We start from the raw sequence: 25,214 nt of genomic DNA, 5'->3' as shown, positions 1-25,214 counted from the left end.
ACTCAAATTTCTTAATTAATTCGACATATTTTTCCCAATGCTCATGGCTTCGTTTACGTTTGCTAAATGCGCGCCTTTTCTTTTTCTTTAAGTAGCGAATATAATTAGTGTAATATTCTGGGTCCGGATTTTTCTTAATTATTTTAGAAGGTACACATTTTACTAATGCCTCGAAAATTATACTCTTAAATTTATGCCACACATTTTCCATATTTCCTTCAGTCCTTAGAAAGTCATCATGCTTTTGTCGTAGAAACGTTTGTAATTCATGGACATCGGTTTTGTTAAAATTCCAGACAGACAATGGACTTGACCTCGGATTTACTGTGTTTTCCCAGAAGATTTCTAATAAGACGCTATTGTGATCACTTATTTTATGAAGACTTTCAGAGTTGACATAGAGAGAGACAGGTCTTAGTAGGTAAACATCTAAGAGGGCATTGTCACGCGTCGGACCATTTACTACCTGCGTGAAATCTTTACGCCAGATCAATTCATTAACAAGGGTCTGTGCATCTAAATTTGTACCTGAAATCCCGTTCCAGTTAATTTTCGTGAGGTTTAGATCCCCAGCAATTACTACGTTTCGGTCTTCTGATACTGTATTAAGATATTCATTTAGTTTGTGCAAAGTTAAATTGTTTAATTCACTGGGTGGTCCGTAACATGCTATTACATCTAAGGTTTCCCGCCCATTTCTTATGTGAACATTCAATATTTCAACTTCCTCATGTATCCACAGATGATTGCTACTTATTTCTATCTTAGTACAAACGAAAACTCCCCCTCCCTTTTCACTTCTATCCTTTCTGAAGACTCTATAATCTGACCTAAAAATTTCCGAGTCATTTATGTCTTTCCTAAGCCATGATTCCGTCCCAATTATTACATCTGGATTATAAACATCGACCAAGTTCCAAAACGGAATAAGTTTATTTCTAATACTTCGGCAATTAACCTGCAGTAGTCTTAGTAGGCCTGTCCTCACTTGAACATTCTGAATCCCCGTGACACCTCGCCGTCACTGCTGGTCTACGCCGCCCGCGGATAGGTCTTCGACCGCACCGCCTGCTGGTAGTCCCTCGACCCCTCCGCCCGCTGGTAGACTCTCACCCCCGCTGACCGCCGGTAGTACCACGCCCCCGCCGTCCACTGATGTTCCTTCGGTGCCGCTGCCCGCTGTTGGATCCTCGATCCCGCAGCGCCATGTTGTAGTAACTACCCGCGCCAAGAGGGATCCCATGTCTGCAGCTCCCCTCCGATTTAGGTGGATTCCGTCTCTTCAGAAGCATCTGTCGTCTATCCAGGAATTTGGATCGACGAAACGCTCACCAAGACACTCCGCTACCCACTCGAAAGCTTTATTCACACGACCCACTTTTCTCCAGTTCACATCCCTCCGTCTGACGATTCCACTGATGACAATCCCAGCTGCCGGATATTTCTTCTTCGTTTCCATCACCAAGTCATATACATCTGCCATGATATAATCAACACCTCTTCGCAAATCGTTTGTTCCTACGTGAAGGACGATGTTTTTCGGGTCCCCTCGTTCCTGATTCTCGATCACGCTTTTCATCCCTTTCACTCTAATCCCAGGGTAACACTCTGTCGCCAGCTCCGGTTGTAGATTCCCTACGTGTCGAATGATGGAGTCTCCGATGATAACACTTGCCGCACCATGCTTCTTCTTCTCCTCCCTCTCTTCGCCATTTTCCTTTTCCCGTCGCAACAACTTATTCTCGTCCTCCAGAAACTTGATCCGTTGCTCCGCCGTCTCTAGCTTCTCCCGTGGCTTCTTCACCTCGTTCCGAAGACCGATGAGCTCCCTGTTGCCTGCCTCATTCCCGCAGTCCTTGCACAGCCACGTTTCTTCTACTATCTGTTCCCTATTGATCTTCTGACAAGTCAGATGGAACCACTTCTCGCACTGGTTGCACAGCACGCCTACTCGTAGGTTCTTTCTGCAGCTTCCACATTTGATATTGGTAGCCTCGTTGTCGCTTGCAGGTCCTGGATTCAGTTCGATACCACCAATAATTAGTAGTATCGCGATCGCTATGTGAAAGAAGAGACACTCAGCCAGACCTGCCAAAGCTGTCCCTTTCACACTCCGCTGCATCCTTGACCTGGCCGCCCAGCCGCCTATCCTTGCCCGGTACAACTCCAACTCACAGCCCATTGTTCCAACCTTTTCTCCGTTGCGAAAAATACGTCCTTCCTCTCCACCGGCCTGAAGGAGACTGGCAAAATGTAGCAATGTCAACCATATCCCACTAGAGGCCTTGACAAATCTGACACGTTCCTTTCTTATTCTTTGAGAATTTTGAACATTAGACATGAACAAATTGTCAATATGATGCAAGACGTTAGATTAAGACAACGTAAACAAACACGGTCATCATGAAAAAGAGAAACATTCACATTTATGCTCAAAAGTGTACCCAAGGAAAAAATATCAGTTTTCTCCAGGAATAATGATAGGCTATTGAAGGGCGTTCGGAGTATAGAAAATACGAGTACCATTAAATATATAGATGTCTTGTTAGCGGAAATGTCTTCTCTTTAAAATATAACTAAAATAAGTCATTTACGTATATTGTAGCGTACATAAAATAACAGAATTAAATCCAAACAAAAACGCGTTATACCGAGTTATATTTAAAAAAACACACATGCATGCGCAGCAAGCTGCGCGCAACGTATACATTGACAATAATGATCTGTAACACGAGATAATCTTTGTCTAAATAGCCTACACACGTCTAGAGTTAATTCCTTTTACATATTATGTGTCGTATATTAAACATCTTTGTAGCAATATTAAAAGCTTAAGAATCGAAGTATATTCCTTTTTTATATACATTTACAGTAGTCTAAACTGAAATTTTTGAAAGATATTTCTGCTATGCAAAGTCATTCAAGAGTGTAGAAGAAACCTTACAATTAAAGGCAAATAATTATATGAGAATGGATAATTTAATGATCTGTACTGTTATCTGATCGGATGAGATAAAACAAATTGCAACGAAGAGTAAGAATAGCTCTGTAGTAGTTTATTCACTGCGTTATAAACAACCACGAAGACAATTTTCTTGATTTCATTTCGATTGAATGGATTTTCTGCGTTGTTCAAAATTAAGGCCTATTAACTTTTCACTAAATATATTATTTCAAACTTATTATTCCTAAATAAATTAATTTTGCATACTGAGTATAAACAACATCCGACCAACAGTTAAGAGAAAACAGCTGCACAGACTGTGTGACAAAATTCGTTTATATATATCATAAACATAGAAATTGTGCATTTACATAAAAATCTTGAAGTAATTTTTGTAGTATCACAATACAGTATTTTCTATTTACAGTTAAGGGAACCCGTATGTTAAAATTTTAGATTTTCATGCATTTACATATTTTTAAGTAACTAGGCTGTTTTTGCATATAATGAGATAAAATTTTGAACACTCGTTCTTAAAGGTAGGAGAAAACATAATTTATAATTGCATATAAATCGACATAGTAGTTTTGGAATAATTCAGATGTAAATTATGCTAATTAATTATACATAATCAATTTGATAGGTACACTTTTCAAAGAATGTATTAAGCCTAGAGACTTGAAACTTTGGAGGCCTAGTAATAATGCTTTTGGCTATAATTTACTACCTCTGCTAGAATGCTGACTTATTTCTAACATTATTTAAATCAATTTCATTTTTTTATAATTAATTTACATAGAAAAACAATCAATCCTGTGTGACTGGTAATGGAACTAATAATGTTAGAACAGTAATTGTGGTAGCAAACAGTTACTAATACAATAATAAAGCACTGTTCCAAATTTCAGACTGATAGCTGCAATAGTTTTTTAGAAAAGTGTACCTAAAATATAAAAAATGTAGTTTTGAGAAAACAGTGGATAAAGTTCAAACTTACAATTACTGTAGTTTCAATGCATCCCTGGATTGTAATCATCTTCCTTCTCCTTTTCTTCCTCTTCTCGTCTTCTTTTCTGGTTCCTCTTTGCAGTCCTATGCTCTTTTGACTGGGTTTGCATCGCTTTCTCAGCTTCTTTTACTCTTCGGACATCGATGGCACATAGCGCACGTTCCATATTCAATCCTGGTTTTATGCCCATCAACTCCAGAACTTTCTTTCTGCTGCTACTGCCATCATTGAAAGTGATAACAGCATCCAGGACACCAGTCTTGAGGACATTCAGGCCCACAAACACTGTCTTTGGCAATCTTTCCCATATGCAGTTGTTGAAACTTTCATTGGGGTTTTGGGTGCAGCCGTGTGTACATTTCTCTAACAGCTTCTTGTCAGCAAGATCTCTGAATATTGGCTTTACCTTCAACATGACAGCTTCTGGTAGGGAATGTCTGTGATCATATACTTTATTTTGAGCTTGTGCCTTATTATAACCGCACCACGAATCCAGACCTTTGGGACAGAGTTGATGGTATGGTTTCTCGTTGGTTGAAATTTTATGGAAGTATGTAGCCCATACACTCTTCCTCATTTCTTCCACATTCCCTGTGTTCCTTCTAATGGCTAAGCCATAGTAGGTCTGAAAGAGATCAATTTCTGTATTGGTCAAACGACCCGCTCCAGCAAGTGTCTTGCCATCATCCAGTTTTATCCCCTTTAGCTCCTTCTTGAGTCTTCCCAGTCGTGCTCCCATCCTCTTGTGAACGTGGCCTATGCATTCAAGTTTTTCAATTTCTACCCCCTCCCCATAGGGTTTGTCTTCTTGTACCTTTTTGAAACCCTTGCTGTCACCATCACCAAGATATTGCACATACCGAATATTCAGAGAATCCTCAGACTGCCTAAAAATGTTCACTGCACCTTGCACCTCCATTCCTCCACTATAACCTTTATAGTTTTTTGTACATTTATGTACAGTTCCCTTTCCCTGTGAACATGTCTGACAATATTTAGTCAATATTTCCACTGCCAACACCTTGCCCGTGAGTAATGATGTTGCAGTGACAACACCATTTAGTGACGTATGCCCCCGCTTTTGCCAACTGCCATCGAAAGCCCCACATATGTCTCTGTTGTTACCATTCAACTCCACAGTTTCCATTGCAGCTTTTCTCATTGAGGCTTCTGCAATTTCAGAGAGGGATTCATTTATAAAGAAAACTTCTCTGTCAAACCTAGCAGGTGGAGGAGGTAGATTCATAATAGCACAAAATGTTTGTGCAGCGTGTCTATCCCTTACCAATGCTTCGCATACCATACACAAGTCTTGTATTTACATTGTACAGCCTATTTCTGTTCATTGCAGATGTCATTGTGGACTTTACACTTTCACAATTACTGCAATGTAAATTTATTTTTGTTGCCAATCCCTTCCTGGAACTAATGTTTTCAAACATTTCCACACAGTCTTCACTATTGCAGTATTTGCATTTCACATGCTGTTTTATGAAGTCAGATAGTATACCTAAATCTATAATAATATCATTATTACTAGATGATGACACATTTTGACCTTCAGTACCTGTTATATTCTCATTCTCCAAATAAACAAGTTTTTTCTTGGATGAGCTAGGTGTAGGCTCATTGTTTTTCTCTGCCCTAACCTCAATGCTGGGGGTACAACTAACACTGTTTGTATTTGTATATTGATTGCCACGGAACTTACGTTTTTTCCCTTTATTAAAACTCTTTCTTCTAGGCATATTTACACAATAAGAGCACTATGAACTATATTCACAACACCACAAAATCACAATAAACAAAGCCACGTGCTAATTCACTCTCACAACTGTAACAAGCAAAGCACTGTTGGCTACTCTGTGCTAGAACAGAGTAGCCAACACAATTTTCGTCTTGTACATGTTTTCTTCTTCTTCTTACATGAATTCAAGGAGAAAATAATGATAGAAACAGCCTGCAGTCGAACGAACTACAGAAGTGGGCGTGACGCTAGCATGCATTTAAATACCCACGCACACTCAGCCATTTAAAGTCATAAAAAGACATTCAAAAAGCTCCTACCGCTAATAATGTATATATCAATCTGTTCAGAATTGAATAAGGAATAATATTAAGTAAAAATCTAAAAATGCATATTTTGGTCAATTTTAACATACGGGTTCCCTTAACAACCGGATGATGGGTGAAATATTTATTTTCTACATTTGTAAGACACGTCGTTGATTTTTTGTACACATAATCACGGTTTAAGCAGTTGCGGACAGTCGATGAGGGGTAGTCCTCCAGTTTGGGAGTTGGGCGAAGGGCTAAAAAACAATCACCGTAAAAATCGACCCCAAATAAGTGGATTTGAAGGAGGTGCAATATGATTGTAGAGACTGGATTAATCTTGCTCACGATAGGGACAGATGGCGGGCTTGTGTGAGGGTGGTAATGAACCTCCGAGTTTCTTAAAAGTCGTAAGTAAGTAAATTACAGATAATGATGTGATCGAGTTTTATTTCTGTGAGTCAATTAGTTTTACACTAATTAACAAAAAATATTTAAAAAAAATTGTATACTTCAAAATGAAATGTGTCGCTCAATTTTTCAGTAAAATGCTTGAAATTTTTATTCCAATACCAGTGGCATATTTAGAAAAACATCACGCATTTGTCTTCTATAGCTTTACTGTAAAGGCCACCACTGCATACATAAAAATAGAAATTTTCTATTTACACTATAAATATTTCATTTTCTATTTTAAAAAGTAGGCCTATTCATTTAATCATAAAACCCAATCGCTATTACGTTAACCACAGTATGTAGAACATTCAGTAAAAATTTAATGTTCCTATCATTAAAATTGTAAGAGCCTTTACACTTCGAATCTGACGAAATGTGCTGAAAAAAATTATGTGAAAATAGCTTGTTAAATTTGCATGGAATTGAAGTTTAAGAGTGCAGCCATTTATATATTGCGTAATTTGTATGCTTTCGAGCGCCGCAAAGCACTGAAACTTGCTCAACTTATAAATAAGAGATTGCTGATTCATTTTTAAAAGAAAACGAAAATGCGATTTTTGACTGAAAATCACCAACATTTCACCAGTCATCTCCCTAAATGAACTTTCTTAATAGATCTCAGTTTAAGTATTTAAAATAGGAAGAAAATTTTGAATTTCATGCAAAACAAATAAGAGTAACCCACATTATAATGTCGTCGACTGCCTAACAATATGATTATTGTATAGGGTTAAGGATTTTATACGAAATATATACTGTATCTGTACCTCAGTGGTAAACGATTACAAATCACAAAATCATAATTTTACAGTAGAGAAAAAATAAGATATCATAGTGTGTTTAGTTCTTCGTCATGCGAACAAGAATATTGAAGGAAACAATGTGAAACGATATTTTACAAAATAGCATAACTAATATTGTTAATACATAACATTTTCATATTTTAATTTTTAACACACTAATGTTAATATGAATACATAGAAACAATGTTAGACTTGCATGTACGGTTAACACTATCAGAACACCATATCGCGCATAGTAATGTAACAGAAAACCAAAAATAATATAACAACCAAAACTGATATTGTTCTATGTAGTCACTGTCATCATCGTCATCAACTGGGAACGCACCTGCTTCACTGGTTTCTTATAGAACTTGTACTTATTCAGACTTATGGGTCTTGGAGTATCTCTAGGAGGAATGTCATAGGGCCAGAGGGATCTTCTATTGTTCCTTTTCATTTCAAAAACTTTGAAGTCTTCTGATTGGAAATCGGTTCAGTAAGTCAGATGTACATCACTATGTTCATCCTCCAGCATATAAATGTCACTACTACTGATATTTTGAAATCTTCTCCAATGTTGTTGTTCTTTTTATTTACCAGTGGCGAATCTGGAGTACTGAATAAGAGCTTGAAGTTTTTGAAGTCATTCAAATCCGTACTGACTACAGATGAACGAACGAACTGCTACCTGTCCAATGGTATTACTGTCTGCATTAATTTTAGATGTTTCTTTGAACGCTCGATGATGGAATGGCCAACGTCGGTATGTCCCCTTAAGAAGTACTTATGATGAATTGTCTTCTACTTTGTCGAGTTTGTGAGAAGTTAGAAATAGAAAGCCATTATAGGAGAATTCCTATTTTGATAAGCGCAATTATCACTCCAAGCCGTCAATTCTTCCACTTCAGTATGATCTAAATTTATTGAGACCCATTTATTCAACACAGAGGATACCTCACAAGCTCGTCGATCTCAGCTGTTTCATTCCACATTACACATGTGGTTTTTTATTGATGGCATCCTGGACCGTGAGATTAGAAATCCAAGTTTTCTCAGGTAGAAAGACAGGCTATTAGTTAGATATGGTATTGGTAAACATTTTTGAAAATCTACCACAACAGTTTTCTTTAACGCACTGTTTTCTAGCCCGGATGATTTTGTCCATCGACATTTCTCCGTAGCGCAATGTGGCTTAATCAAAATGTTTGTCATAATCTGCTCTTACTTGTTGCTTATCTTGTTCATTGTCTGCCTCCTTCAGTTTTATTGTTAATTCATAACAATTATCACAAGAATCGTTTGCAGGTTGTTTGAACAAGTTAAATTCTTTTGCAAAGCAAAGTAAAAACACGTAAATCAAAAGACAAAGAAATAACATATTTGGAGGTGTATCAGATTCTACAATTTGGAGTGGAGCAGGAAAGATCTCTAACGAGAAATTCCAAATTGTAGAACTTAAATTCTTTGTCAAAATAATCTTCATATAGCCATTTATTTACAAACAATTATCTGAAACACCATTTTCCTTAGATTTTTCCACACAGAAACTGTAGCTATATTTTGTTATATGTTCAGTTCATTCCCTAGATAGACTTTTGATGTGCGTTCGCAGATGTAATGGCTTCCATTCGTTGGAGAGGATGCAATATGTTCTATAATCTTCCCACGTACGTATAAGCCACCGGCGAGGCTCATTCGGTTAAGGCGTTTACCTGCCGGCCTGAATTTTCGTTCAGGCGCGGGTTCGATCCCCGCTTGGGCTGATTCCCTGATTGGGTTTTTTCTGAGGTTTTCCCCAACCGTAAGGTGAATGTCACTTAATCTATGGCGAATCCTCGGACTCATCTCGCTATCATCAATCTCATAGACGCTAAATAACCTCGTAGTTGGTACAGCGTCGTTAAATAACCAACTAAAAAACGTACGTATATCATCGGATATCTTATTGAGTGGTGTAAGATGTCCACGCCCATCAGGTGCAACATATCCACCACTTAGTTTCTTATCCAGGGCAAATTTCACAAACATATCTGTTATACTCAATGTGCTCAAAAAGAATGTATTCACACATGAAGGGTTTGATTATCAACATTAAAAGAGTTACTGCAGAGTTCTAAAGCTTCTTCCAGTTCTAGTTCCATCTCTTACTCGAATCCTGAACGCCTGTTTCAACTTCAATTCCCGAAGTACAACATTGTATGTGGAATTTGTGAACAATGTCTAACTATGAAAATGATACACGGTCAGATTGCAATAGGCTGTAATAGCACTTGTTTGTATGTACCTCTGAAGTAACAAGAATTTTACAAGTTACAACACAGCTTATTTATGAATGGGTAGACATACACAATGTACCTCTTAAAAAAGAGCGACTTTTACATGCCAGTGGTGGACTAATCTCAAAATGAAAAGAAAATATACTTGCAATGGTTAACTCTAAGGTACTTCCGTGTAAGTTGAGCTTTTATCCATACTATTCAAAATTAAATTTCCAATTTTGAGCTGGGGAACCTCTAATCGTAACTTCATACGTAGGTTATACATTGTGAAGATAACTGGCTTGTAATGAGCAGCTAAGTTCTACACGGCTTGTGATATTACAGTGTTTATAATGTAGGCAGGGAAGTCTAAAGTTTCCTTCAGACAGTAAACATGATGTAGAAGGTTAGGTAAGAAAGAAAGGCGATTGGCAGTATGAATACGCCGATCCTTGAAAAGCTGATGAAGTCTTAAGTGGAATACGTGCTTCAAGTGTATACTCAAGGGCTTTGTGCTAGAACTTGTCGAAGTTTAACTGGATGTGTGCACCGTGTAACCAGACATCGGTTAAACGTTGGTTAGAACATCCCTGAACCCATGTTCCGTCTTCCAGGACCCGGAGATCAGCTACGACGCCAACGATAACGACAACGACCCGACGCCGCGCTACGATGAGTCGCTAACAAACGCCCACGGGACGCGCTGTGCTGGAGAGATTGCTATGTCCGCCAACAACCGCAAATGTGGTGTAGGCGTCGCTTTCAACGCCAGAATAGGTGGTAAGTGCAGCTGGGGAAGAAACATTCTTTTAATTCCCGTTGAATTTGTGTCATACTGTATTTTGTGGGAAAGGAAATTGGCTAGTCGAAGTGAATGACATTGTGGAAAATCAAGAATGATGAGATAAAAGAGACATTGTTGGCATTTCGGAGTCATACGAGAGACTACTGTATTTGTTATAAACAGGATATATTGACCGAATGATCAATTTACTTGCTGTTTAAACGATTTTTTTTTATTTTAGTAGGTTATTTTACGACGCTGTATCAACAGCTTAGGTTATTTGGCGTCTGAATGAGATGAAGGTGACAATGCCGGTGAAATGAGTCCGGGGTCTAACACCGAAAGTTACCCAGCATTTGCTCATATTGAGTTTCGCGGCTAGACGCGCTAACCGTTACTCCACAGGTGTGGACTTGCTTAAACGATGAAATACTTTATTGATACATGGTTTGATTAGCTAACTGTATGATTAAATCGGTCGATCTCTATAATTATGATTAAAAGTTTGTCTAATCGACATACTTAACCTGATGGTTCATCTTTCAAAGGAAAAAAAATACAGTGGACTCTTCTAAGTTCGAAGGAATAGAACTGAAAGTTCAGTCCAATAAAGGTTGTGGGTGTGACAGGTGAAATGAACACAAATTCTTATTGGTTATTCATCAACGAATACTTATGACTAATCTCAATTAATAAATAATGAGAGGGGCGGTACTGTACTTGCATTTCCTGCTCTCCCCGAGACTTGTGTATGTATGCGCTTCTAGTATCACAGAAGGTTTCTACAGTTCCGTCTCACAAACGGCACAATGCAGTCTGCCTGTAGTGGAAGGAATAAATATTGTACGTTAAAGGAAAAATTAAATATCCTAAAACGTGTTGAAGGCGGAGAGTCTCTGTCTCAAATAACTTAGAAAAAGAAGAGTCCATTAATTTAAAACCAGTGATTAAATATGTATGTCCTAATCAATAAAATATCCTATTTTCTTTAACAAAAGTATCAATACAAGAGACAATCAATTTCCATTCAAATGGCAAACCCATTTCTTAGTGCCCGTATGGGGATGTGTCTAATTCTCCTACTTAAGCAGTCGAACTGTAGAAAGTCGAACTTGTTCTCTGTCGAACTTAAGAGCTTCCACTGTAAGTATTTATTAATTCTACAAAGGAGTTGGTAAATCATTAAATGATCAACTGAAGGATTTGCCAATTGAATCTGAAGCAGTGACTGATTGAATGATCGGCTAAAGGATTGGCTGATGAAATAATCGACTGAAGAATTAATAATTTAAGTGATCGATTAAGAAACTGACTTATTAAATATAATTATCGAAGACTAACTCATTAAATGATTGGCTGAATCATTGATTGACCTATTAAGTGAGGCTTGAACACTAATGTGTCAATCGAGTCACTGAAGACTACACTCTAACTCCTCAGTCCACCTTCTCCGCCTGAGACAGTCATGTTTTGGTCCTAAACGGGTAGACAGGAAGCTAAGCATTGCTCAGTGACGGATTGTATAAGGCGGACATCATAGCTTTTACGAACTTTCGGCTCTCGCTGGTCGCCTGAAACCATCACTGATGCACACTGCGTTACTGTGCGTTTGTTTATAAGGCGACGTAAACGAAAAGAAGATTGATGGGGATTTCTCCGTTCCCTTTAACTTGTCCGTTGTGCCCAGGGCTGGATTAAATGATTAACTGAAGAATATACGGATTAAATGGTCGACTGAAAGGACTGACAGATTAAATGATCAACTAGAACACTTACCGATTAAATGGTGGAGTGAAAGATTGACAGATTAAAATTAAATGATCGACTGAAAGAGATGGACCGATTAAATCAGGCATGTTCAGCGCGGACATCTCTTGCCTTTAAACGAGGTGTAACAGTGATGTAGAATCTAAGAATCGCATGCAGGCATATACTTAAGAATATCCTACATCACTGTTGCATCTCTTTTAAAGGCTAGAAATTCTCGCACTGAACATGCCTATATTAAAGAGTCAACTAAAGGACTGACCGATTGAACGGTCTACTAAAGGATTGACCGATTAAATTATGGACAAAAGGATTGACCTATTAAATGATCGACTAAAGAACTATGTATCATGTATTAAATGATGGATTGGAGAATTGACCAGTTAAATGGTAAACTGATTGATCTGTCAATCCTTCTGAACAGATTAAATTGTCGACTAAAGGACTGAATGATTAAATGATAGACTAAAGGACTCATTGATTAAATGATCAAATGAAGAACAGGCCAATTAAATGGTTGAATGAGATTGAAATATCAAATGGTCGATTGAAAGATGGACCGATTAAATGGCCGACTGAAGGAGTAACTGACTAAATGGTCGACTAAATAATTTATCGGTTAAATGGGCGACTAAAGAAACGACCGGTTAAATGATGGACAAAAGGATTCATTGATTAAATGATCGTCTTAAGGATTGACCGATTATGTATTAGTAGTAGTTACATTCTGAAGCAGCGTACTGTGATCAAGTTTTAAACAGCAGAAAAAGTGCCCCCGATAGACATTCATCAGAGATTGAAGGCTGTTTATCGTGATCAATGTGTCGACATCAGTAATTTCATAAAGAACAGGTAATTATTAGCTATTTTAATATTCTGAAAAGTGTTTTACAAAGTGTAATGTATGTATATTAAGCATGAAAAGTTTTATTCATTATTCATAGCTGAGATATAAAAAAATGAATTCATTAAATTTTTGCAAGAAAAAGTCTAAAAAAAATGTTCAACTCAATAAACAATTTCAGGTATACCTGGTAACCGGAATTTGTCTGCTTCTCATTTTTGCAGTAAGAAAATCGCATCTGTATACTTCATATCTAAATAAAGTTTGGAATTAACAAATTAAAAGTCCACACCTGTGAAGTAACGATCAGCGCGTCTGCCGCGAAACCAGGTGGCCAGGGTTCGAATCCCGGTCGGGGCAAGTTATCTGGTTGAGGTTTTTTCCGGGGTTTTCCCTCAGCCCAATACGAGCAAATGCTGGGTAACTTTCGGTGCTGGACCCCGGACTCATTTCACCGGCAATATTACCTTCATTTCATTCAGACGCTAAATAACCTAGATGTTGATACAGCGTCGTAAAATAACCCAATAAAAAACAAATTAAAAAATTAATTTAAAACAATACCATATCATGAAATGAGTTTATGATGTTATACTGTACATTATGGTATGAATCAATTCTTAGGGAATTAGCGAAACTTGTTTTCTAAATTTGACGAGTGCAATAACTGTAGTCCTATAATATTATAATCGTGTTTCATAAGTTAATTTTTGTACGAAAGCCTTATAAAACAATTAATAAAGGAATAACATCAGATTTGTAAAGATGGGTAGTTTGATATCATGGTCTATGAAGAAAGAGGTTGCTATGACAACAATGATGTATAAATATTATGCCATGACAAATCGTTTAATAATGTTAACTTTATAACACAAGTTGGTATGCTAATATTTTTACGATACTAGTACAATAATGCGGCATATTATGCAGGATTTTGACTAACGATAAAGCTTGTTTATGATCCTGGAGTAAAAAAAAAAAAAAAAACAAATTATGATTGCGTGCTTTACGAGTACCTACACATTATAATCAATGACTATAAACATTTTAAGTGAGCCTTCACGTCCTAAGGCGTAAGCAAAGACGAGGAGTCACGCCGAAAGTAACAGCGATTCGACTATAATAATTATTATCATTACTCTACTACTCCTACTCCTATTACTATTATTATTATTATTGTACTTTTTGGGTAAATGCAAATAACTGCCCTAAATGTTATGACAAATGCGGTCTCATTTGTATTTCGGTCGATTCTGCGGTCGTTCTTTTCGGAAACTTCAATCACTGAGCAATAAAATTACACTTGTATTAAGATTCCTATGGCAAACGTAATTTCTGTTTCCCTACTCAGATTAGGAAGTCGTACTGTAGACCATTTCTGAACTTTCTTAGACGTAACGCAGTTTTTAGAACTGCAGCAATATAAAATACTCTTCAAAATGCTAGTCTAGACTTTATTACTGTAATCAGAAATCAGTTTTGAATATTTTATCCAGGATCTGTGGTACGTACATAAAAGATGTTTTGTCACAAAGGAATGTCTGATATTGATCACCACTACTAATATTGGAATGTCAAAAATTTCCAAGATGTCACTTGCTGACAGAATTAAAATACCTCCCTATATTTTCCTTCGATATTTCAACAACGATATCTTCTGTTTTACCACACTTCCTACATTATGCACTAAGATCACAAAATTATATTACAGTAAAATTAGTCTTTGCAATTTTTATATTTACAAGAAAATTAATTAATTCATTCATAGTATCAATGGCATGTCTTTCACTGCAAACTTAACATTCGCCAATCTTCCCTATTTTCTGCTTTCCTCTTACTCCCTCATACGAAGGTTATTAATATAATATTCTAATAACTAGTTCTGATATTAAAATATAAGGTAACGGAGGGTAGGTGTGCGCGGTCGGATAAGAGTGCTCTCGTGAATGTTTCTTGTTAGACAGACAGACAGATTTATTTTAGTTGATATACCTAATCCAAAATTGACTTGTATTACTCCATTGAGTATGGATTATTGACAAGGTTGAGACATACGTTGGGCGAATCATAGAAGAATCTATTTAGATAGGTGTGTAAACGATATTTTTAATCACCTCTGATTTTTTCAAATGAAAACTTGAGATTTCTGCAGAATTATGTTAGTCTGAAAGAACATGTTGACGTTAAAATGAAGTCCTATTTGTAGTAATGAAATGGCATGAACTAATGTCCTATGACCGTATTGTGCTGCTCCTTTGTAACACATTCTCAAACTGTCTCGCTGTCGGCTAAGATTGTGCACAGAATGAGCGGGTAAGAGTGCGCGAGTTATGTTTAAGTTACGAAGAATTTGGAACATTTGTATGCGACTATTGTTCTTGAGTTTTTTTTTTGTAATCATTGTTTATTATTTCTCGTTTCTACAATTGTAGTTAAATTTATTACTAAACCTCATGTTTCTGTTGTGGGCATTGTGCTCTAGAATAGTGTAAAAAAACTCAGTTATAACTATATTAAAGGCCTGAAAATTTCTTTGTCTGCCTCAAATATAAAACAAATTGTTTTGGCGTGAATTCAACTGTTTATTTCATAACTTAATCACTGCAAACTCTTTATGCTTACTCTTACCCGCCTGTGCGGCTAAGAGTGTGCATTTTCCTCCTTAAAATAAACATTCAATTTTTTTTATTTATTATCTTCCCCTAAAGTCCATCCGCTGAATTTATAATCCGTATAATACTTCCGTTCATTATACAATTTTTCAATATTTCATCTATAATACAATAGATTCCACAGACAATAATACACTAGGTGCGCACACAGTCCTTTACCGTAACTCTTAAAAATATAATTTTTATATTCACAAAAACGCGGGGAACATTGTTCGAAGAATGAAGTTAGAAAATTGTTTAGCGAAAAGGACAGGCTAGAATATATTGTTACTCATCGTCGGTCGGCGATCAAAACCTCGTAACTCCATTTACAAGCAAAATCGTTTTTATGCCATAACCTGGCAACAAATAGCATTTCCCATGTTCTATTAAAGCAATGTGACTCCAAATCTTACAGAAGCCATCTACTGACCAATTACAAAGACCTCGTATCTCCTTAGCATTTAATCTCAGACTCAAAGCCTCGGATCTCCAGCAGACTGGAATCACGAGGTTTCCACTGCTCTTAATCTCAGAATCAAAAGCTCGGAACTCCATTGGGTGGGATATTACGAGGTTTTAAATACCATGCTGATTGATCATTTGCAGACTGAAACTGACATGCGAGGCATTGCGACTGATGCTACGTTAAAAATATTGTACTCTGTCTAGTGATCAGTATGACAATAATCCTCTGCAAACTTCGGTGTTACAGAACACAACAGTTCAGAAATTGTGCCTGCACTGTATGGAAATAATACGCAGAACTTCGGTGTTACAGAACACAACAGTTCAGAAATTGTGTCTGCACTGTATGGAAATAATACGCAGAATAAAGGGAACTGAAATGGCGTTTTATTAGGCCTAAAAGATGAATAAATAAATATATAATTAAATAATAAATGAATGAATGAATAAATAAATAATTAAGTGCTCTAATTACATTCTTTTTATTTAGAACAAGATAAATATTAAACACCATTATTATGGTTCCGCTGTAAACTTCGGTGTTACAGAACATAACACTTTAGAAATTAGTCTGCACTCTGTGGAGGTATTGCAAAAACTCCTGTTACAGGCATCAGAATATCCAATACTTTCGTTCAACTCAGTAGTAATACTAAGGCTGATAAGAGCAGTGAAGAGGAATCTACTGACAGTATTTGTAATGAACATTATATGCCAAAAATAATAGCTTTTAGAACGAAGGTGAATCAGAAGACGAAAATGGAGGGAAGATAAATGGACGAAGTGAGTGACATTTGAAATTAATTGTTGCTGCACTGGTATACATTATTTTGTTATGGTTTGTTGAAATGGTAATGAAACAATATTTTTTTTTTTCATTTACTATTAGCAATAAAGTGGGAGAACTTAATATATAAGAAATCAGGATGCGGCTAATGGAAACTGATAGTCAACAAGAAACAACGAATGAAAGAACTAGATCACATGGAGCTGGCGAAAGATGAGGCAGAAAAATGGAGATATGAAGTAGAAAGATGCATTCGTGTAATGCAAAAAGTAAGTTTTGTAAAATAATTTCAGAAAATCAACAAAAGACAATTTTCGATCATTTCTGGACTAATCAGTCATGGGAGGAAAAAAGATGTTTGTAATAGGGCTTGTAGATTGTATTCCAGTTCAGCGTCGAAGGAGAGATTCAAAAGAATCAAGTCGATTTTATACTATGCCCAATTATTTTTCATTGGCAGTAAAAGACAGAAAGTCTGCAAGACCACGTTTCTTAACACATTTTCCATAGGGGAATGTGTCTGTGAGAAATTGGACCTAAGCTAGCTCTAAATCTACCATCAAACCAAAGAAGCTGTTAATAGTAAAAAAAAGGTAATGACTTAAGAATGAATACTTCTCTACTTTTTCTGAGCTGCCTAAATTGGAGTTCTATCATTACCAAACTACTTCCAGAAAAATATATTTTGAACCAAATTGGCAGAGTAAAGCTGCCCTCTACAAAGAATATGAGACATTCTATACATAAAAAATCACAGACCTCAATAAATATATTTATGTAGGTATGTGATTGAGGAACAAAATTTAAGTTTATTTTCACCTAAAAAAACAACACTGTCATTTGTGCTGCTTTCGAGATGCAGGAAATGTTGATGAAAAATATTAGTATCATATTCTTATAAAATATGAAGCAAGAAAGTCTAAGGAAGCAGACAAAAAAAAGACACTAAAAGAGTACTGACTATTGACTTGCAGGATGTACTTCTGTGCTTATCTCTCCATGACTCAGCTCTGTACCATTAAGACGAAACTGAAGCTGCATAACTTTACGCTGTTTGATTCACAATGAAAAAATGTATTTTGTTATCGATGGCATGAGCTGAAGATAGACTAAATTCTTATTAATTTACCAGTATAATAGTGAGTTTTATTTACAAAAAAGTACCTGAAGATGAAGTAATTTTGTATAGTGATGAATGTACTTAACAAAACATAAATAGTATTTGGGCAAATGATTTAATAGCCTTAACCATGAGAATTGTTCGGGAGTTTCTTGAGATAGGTTACAATCAAATGCAGTGTGATTCTGTTCACTCTACAATAGAAAGAAAATTAAGCAATTGGTAAATTTACACACCTGCAGTGTATGTTGAAGTATGCAAAACTGCCAGACAAAAAATTAGCCATACATCATGTAATATCTTCACCATGACTTCTTCAAAGTATGTAGTAAAGTTTCGAGGCACTTCTCCATTCGGGAATAATTATTGAATACAAATTGAATTTGAATTGTGCATGGGACATTATTTCTAAAAGGATGCAAAGAACAGAGAAAATGTGTCTTTACCACAGCTTTATACAAATTCTCACCTACTTGCAGTAAATAAATAAAATTATGTCCCATGATTTCATTGTATTCTACGACTTCCTGCAAAACGTCAGCAGACACTTTCTTCCAGTTTAGAGGAAAGTATATAATTTTGTATAAATCCCAACACAAAGAACAACAGAAATATTTATAAAATTGGGAAATTAAAAATTAAAATTGTCTTTACATCGTTTATGTTAATTTTTTTAACAGTTTGTATAATGGTTATTTGTAAAGTTTGTATTCATTTTTATCGTCGTTAAATTTCTCATAAAATATACAAACATGCCTGTATTCCACTTAAGTGTAGTCACTTACTAATTTGGCATCCATGTAGATGTGAAAAACTATTGAGATTACTTAAAAGAACATAAAGTATACGGAAGAAGTGTGTTCATTTAGTAAAAACCACGTAAATCCAAAGTCCTAACTAGTAACAAAAACCCGTAACTCCACCACACACAAATGTATATAATTTACAGTATATACTGTTATAGTACATTTAATGTATCACATTTCGGTTGCTAAATTCAAAACCACATCGATTTTGCTTTAAAAACACAGTCACAGCAACATTATTTCTTTCTCCTGTAAAATTTTCAATTTTGGAGTTACGAGGTTTTGATCGCCAGCCGACGTCCTATCATTTTGAAATATTAAATCATTTTTAATGGAACAATGTTCTTTCTTGTTATAAGTAAAATCGTGCACTGAGACTCATTAGTAATTGGTTGGCAACGAAGAAACCGGATGTTCGTAAATTCTCTCTTTGTCTCAAAATATCCAACATATATTAAATAAAGAAGGAGAATTCCCTTAATCTTTACATTTGTGTCAATAGCCATTTGAGTGTGGACAAAAGGAAGGAATGGGCCAGAGGAAGAAGGAAATTAAGGAAATGTAGAGATATTAGGGAAGGTGGAAAAAGAAGAGGAATAAGGAAAGATGGGAAGTAGAAAGAAGTGGAATCTAAGAACGGTGATGGAGAAGAGGAGAAATGAAGAGAATGTGGGGACAATAACTAGAAATAGGAAAATGGGGATAACGAAAAGGCGGAGAGGGAAGAATAGCATCATGATGATGATGATGATGATGATGATGATGATGATGATGATGATGAAGCGATGATACAAGGAAATGAAAGACGAGGATATATAAGAGGATGAAGAGCAATTATTATTATTATGAACATGAGAATTAGAGATGAACAACGATCGAGAAAGCGAGACTAACAGCGCCCGCAAAGCCGAAAACCCGCACGACAATGTTGTATTACATTGCGTCCTTGACGTAAAGACTGGTTGTGAGTATTCCGAGACTCGATAATAATGACTCCCGAAGTTTCGAAGTCAATTAGCCTTGAATCGCCACAGTTGTTTATATTTGACTGAACTTTTATCTACATTGGCAATTGTTATATATGTATAAATAATCACGTAGCTCATTTGAAATATCTCTACCTTTCAGTGTATAATAATCCGTTCCCCAGTCTTTATTTAATTACTAGGCCCTCATTAAAAGGCTAGGAATTTTCTTTTCACATGTTTAAGATCAAGTGTGCAATCTCAAGTAAAAAGATGTTAATGTTATGTTTTATGTTTCTTAGAAATGCAAATTTATTTGAGAATTTTTTTTTCTATTTATATAAGCATAGGTAATATAATAGTACAGAACACTTTGATAACTAAGATACTATTCTGTTTTGTCTTTTTGTCTCATTTAAATATGTATAGTATTATTTACTTCAATGACGTATGTTATTCAAAGTTACGAAATGTTTCCACGCCGACCAAATGCTATTTCGAGAATGATGAGCGAGATTCGAAGCGCAGCGGGAATGACGAGTCGAGACTCGAAAGACAAATGCAACGAACAAAGCGAGCGAGATCGGTAGTTAGTTTTGTTCATCTCTAATAATAATAATAATGATTTATTTTAGCTGGCAGAGTTAAGGCCGTAAGGCCTTCTCTTCCACTCAACCAGCAAAAAGTGTATATACATATGCATGAACTTACAAAGAATCCAACAATTTGATTGAGATGAGAGTTACATGTATACAAAAGTTATTTACAAATTAAACAACAAAATACTATGAACTATTAATTAAACACTGAAATAAACTGTGTAGCAGAATTAAACTAAAATACATAGAATGTTAATATATTTCAAATAATATTAGATAATAGAAAGAGATTATTACGAGACAATTAAAATACAGCACAATCAGGATGATGTCTAAAGAAAAAAGTAACAATGTAGTCAGTGATAGTTTAAATCAGTATGATTGGAGTGAAATGCTAATAAGGTTATCTTTTAAGCTGTTCTTAAAGGTGTTTATTGTCTTGCAGCCCCTAATACTTTGTGACAAGGAATTCCATTGACGCGAGGTGGATATTGTAAAAGATGATGAATAACAAGATGTTCTATGAAGAGGTATACTTAGCGTGCCACAGATAAGTGATCTGGTATTTACGTCGTGGTTAGAGTATAGATAAGAGAAACGAGACGAAAGGTAATTTGGTGTTGAAGTGTGCAGAATTCGAAAGAGTAAAGACAAAGAGTGTAAAGTTCTACGTTCTTTAAGTCGGAGCCACGAGAGACTTGCGAAGGACGGTGATATGTGATCATACCGTCGGATGTTGCACACGTATCTGACGCACATATTCTGAGCTCGCTGTAACTTGACTGACAATTCAGAACTTAGGTCACTTAACAAAACGTCACAATAATCGAAGTGCGGCGTTACTAGGGTTTGCACTACGGTAATGAGAATAATAAAAAGAAGTAAAACGAAAGAATACAGAGGATGAGGAAGGGGTAGAAGGGAAATAAGATTATGTTGAGGAGGAGGTAAAATATGGGCATGGTGACTAAGAGGACTAGAAATAATGCGCATAATGATAAAAACATCACTGTGCGATAATGACGGGAGGAGGAGTAATAGGACTGTCTTATTTCGGTCTTTGAACAAAGACAACCTCATAATGAAACAGCAAATGTCTATTCGTATATATTATTTTACATACAATGTACCGACAGAAAAATATTTTAATTACATTATGATGTAGTTTATAAGCCTCACTCATCCCCGAGAGGCGAAGAGTTTTTCCGATTGTTTAATTACTGGAACACTTCATTATTCTTCCCCATAAGGAGAGAAATCACATAGTTACAATAACAGTTTTCCGGCTATCATAATTATGTATTTGGCCTTTATTTTCTATGAATTCGCTCACTGTAGCTTTTCAATGAAAATCATTCAATATTTAGAGAGAAAATCTATGAATGTGATAGTAATCCTCTCTAAAGCTGACAGCACTGAACGTCACGCATAATGCTAATTATTAATAATGATTTATAGTTACACGTAACTAACATCAATAAAGGAAGGACATTTGGCGATGAATATAGAATACGATCGTCATTTTCAGGAGAGTTACTGTTCCTAATTATTCTTACTGGTATTATAAATAGCAGAGAGTGACTGGGGAATAACAGACGAATACTTTATGGTGTATGTTCAGTTGGAACATAAGTCATCATATTAGAGTATGTTGGAGTTTATTCCATAAACCATCATCGGCACTGAGGAAGATTAATTAACAATATATACGCTATACCAAATATTGAGAGCATGTGCGGGAATGTAGAGGTAATAGTAAACTTAATTAAAGGTTTTTAACGTCCAAAATTGGTTGTGAAACTATTTGTTTCTAAAAGAAAAATTAGTAGTGCATTTACATATTAATTTATTATCAATGTCAACTACACAGAAACTTAATTCAGTGAATTTTCGGTAAAAGAATCTAAAATCAACTAAATATGTAAAATTAATATTAACTAAAGAATATTTGAAATCAATCTTGAAACTATCTACAGTAAACCTTTGTCAAGATGAACCTCAAGAGACCGAAAAATCGCCTGTTCGTATAAACTAAGTTCATCTTATTCGAATTCTGATTGATTTTTGTTGTAATGAATTTGCTATCGCTCTTTCAGTTCAAAACACTTTCTCATAGTTTGTAGTTTGTAATAATGAATTTAGAATTATGTACTGTACCTGTGAACCTTTCTGAATACAGTACTTTATAATGAATATTTACGGTTTAGAGAAATCTCCATCTGGCTTCTTGCCATTTTTTCCTTGGTTGGTCCAAATTCCTCTTTCAGATATAGAGGTTATTCAGTTTACAAAAATAACCACTTTTATTGTCACAATGAATTTATTTTAAATCACTTCTAATTGATTTATATTGCCTCATATTGTTAAAACATTCAAGAACCTCATATTCCACTCGTTCATATTTCGCTGCACAAAGTCGCTGAATTTTTCCTGATGAAGAACCGGAAGCTGCTGCAGCGTCAATTTTATCTTTGTTTTTATAATGGTTGAAAGAGTAAATTTTGGAATTTGAAAATCATTTGCAATTTGAGTTTTTGTCATTGTACCGTGAGACACTTACTTACTTGTGGTTTTTAGAGAACCCGGAGGTTCATTGCCGCCTCTCTCAAATCCATTTTAATATCATCCTCCCTTCATTCAAAATTTTAACTTTAGTTATGATGTCATTTTTTTTTCTTCTTTCACTCATGTGTTGCTCGTATCGAGGTGTTAACCCGAACACTGGCCGTGAGAAACTAACAGTTAAATCACTGTAGCACTCAATGACACCTCTCAAGATAGGACAGACAGAAGATTTAAGCTACTGCTCTGATCAAATTCAAATTAAGGTTTATTTAATGACGCTCGCAACTGCAGAGGTTATATCAGCGTCGCAGGTGTGGCGAAATTTTGTCTCGCAAGAGTTCTTTTACATGCCAGTAAATCTACTGACCTGAGCCTATCGCATTTAATCACACTTAAATGCCATCGACCTGGGCCGGGAACGAACCCGTAACCTCGAGCACAGAAGGTCAGCGCTATACCGACTACGCTACCGAGGCCGACTACTGCTCTGATCTCCGTGAGATATATAACAATACATATGTTCCTTTTTTTTTTTTGCTCTTGTGTGTTATTTATCGGTTTGAATTGAGTTAATATTACTGTATTTAATAAACTGTCTTTATAAATTGTGTTATATTATTGTCTAAGACCACATCATACACGAGCCTGGCTCTTACGGTAGTGTCTAGAAACATTTTTGTTTTATAATTTTAATTTGCACTCACTTTGCCTGCTAGCTAGCTAGCTAAATAAATAAATAAAATATGTGTTCTAATCGATATCTTGGAAGACATTTAAAGCCTTTACTATGAATGCGAGCGAAGATAATTCCCGTGCAATAAACTGTAAAGCATGTACATAAAAGTTGTCTTTTGTTCGTGTTAAAGGAGAAAACAAAAATCTGGCGACCAAAAATTTGTTCTGAGTTTGTATAAACAGAAATTCTTATTAACCAAATAAAAATCCATTAAGGTAACTGTATTTGAGCAGGGACCGGGAAAATTCTTCGTATTAATGTGGTGTTCGTCTTAACCGATTTTGTATTAACGAGGGTTTACTGTAGGTACATAGATCTTCAAGTTCTCAGTTTAATTTGATTTACGTGTCCTTTTCATATCTGCTGAATTCGTTCCGACATTTCAATGGAGTTCGCAGCCGTAGTGAAGATATCATTCAATTTATCGATTCTAGGTACAATTGCTCTTTTTACAATTGTCATTCATGTAAAACGACAAATAAAATATTATCTCGGCTTAAGCATATAATAGTATTACCCGGATAAAGCAATCGTAGTCTTTTGTTGCAAGAGTGCAGGCAGTTTAATTCACCGTTCTAGTCTGTTGATGACACTACTCACACACCAGATAAAATTTTGTTATCGAAGAGATGACAATGATAAAATTTCTTTTGTATCTATACTTGAAAATTCTCTCAATTTTTAAATTAAATTCCACATCGAATTAAAATATAAAATTTATAATAATTTATAGACTTAACAGTACTACTGGGTTTTCTTTCTTTCTTCTTTCGAAGTTTATTTATACATGCTTTAACATCTGTGGTCATATCACGTGTTTAGATTCTGTGAATATACTAGTAGGCCGTTTTTTACTATTGTTGATTTCCTGAGTCTCTGGATGGCACCGCATTTTCGTTCCCAAACAAGATAGAAAAGTTATCGATTACTATATCCTGAAGTTTTAGGGTTCAAACTCTGGCTCTAAATGCTTACGTCAGGACGCTATGAAAGATATAACCTAGTTCGGTACATAATAATAATTGAGCATGGCAACTGTAAGTGGGATTGCTACTAAATTGAAATGGTCTGTCCAGCTACTTTTTAAACTTATAAACGCAATAACATTGCGAAACTAGCTCTGTACAAAATATTAGTGCTACATATGACAGAAAATATAATTAGATTGATAATAATACTGAACTAGTATATACAATATATAACTATAGAACATAACACATTAACTGTAAATACTCTATATATAATATATACAATTAATTCATTTAACGAAATCAACTCCGTTACGGTGAACAAAAGAATATATATTCTGAGATTATGAAATTCATATCTTTTACCATAACTGCCAGTAAAAATTTGTTTAAGCTAAGAAAACATTCTTTCTACGTCACATGACGTTACAGGGACACAATAATAATAACACAAATCAAAATAAAATTAGCAATATTTACATTTTATACAATATATATAAATATTTCATTTATCAAAACCTATCCCGTTACAGTGAATGAAAACATATATTCTGAGGTTATGAAATGCAAATATTTTACGAACATCACATAAAATTTGTTTAAACTAAGAGAATGTCCTTTCTATGTCATATAACGTTACAGGGGCA

The 25,214-nt window shown here is 35.5% G+C and overlaps 1 protein-coding gene across 1 annotated transcript in view; it reads left to right on the top strand.

Annotated features, from left to right (window-relative positions):
- LOC138698941 (neuroendocrine convertase 1-like) overlaps positions 1-25,214 on the top strand; it is a 435,125-nt gene that overhangs the window by 175,487 nt on the left and 234,424 nt on the right. Inside the window, exon 7 of the mRNA XM_069825139.1 lies at positions 10,122-10,287. Coding sequence (XP_069681240.1) covers positions 10,122-10,287 — 166 coding nt within the window. The remainder of the gene's footprint in view (positions 1-10,121; positions 10,288-25,214) is intronic.

This window comes from Periplaneta americana, chromosome 4, assembly GCF_040183065.1.
Source record: "Periplaneta americana isolate PAMFEO1 chromosome 4, P.americana_PAMFEO1_priV1, whole genome shotgun sequence".
In the NCBI taxonomy this organism is placed as follows: Eukaryota; Metazoa; Arthropoda; class Insecta; order Blattodea; family Blattidae; genus Periplaneta; species Periplaneta americana.
The sequence above is the reverse complement of the archived record's forward strand: the minus strand, read 5'-3'. Positions and strand labels throughout refer to the sequence as shown.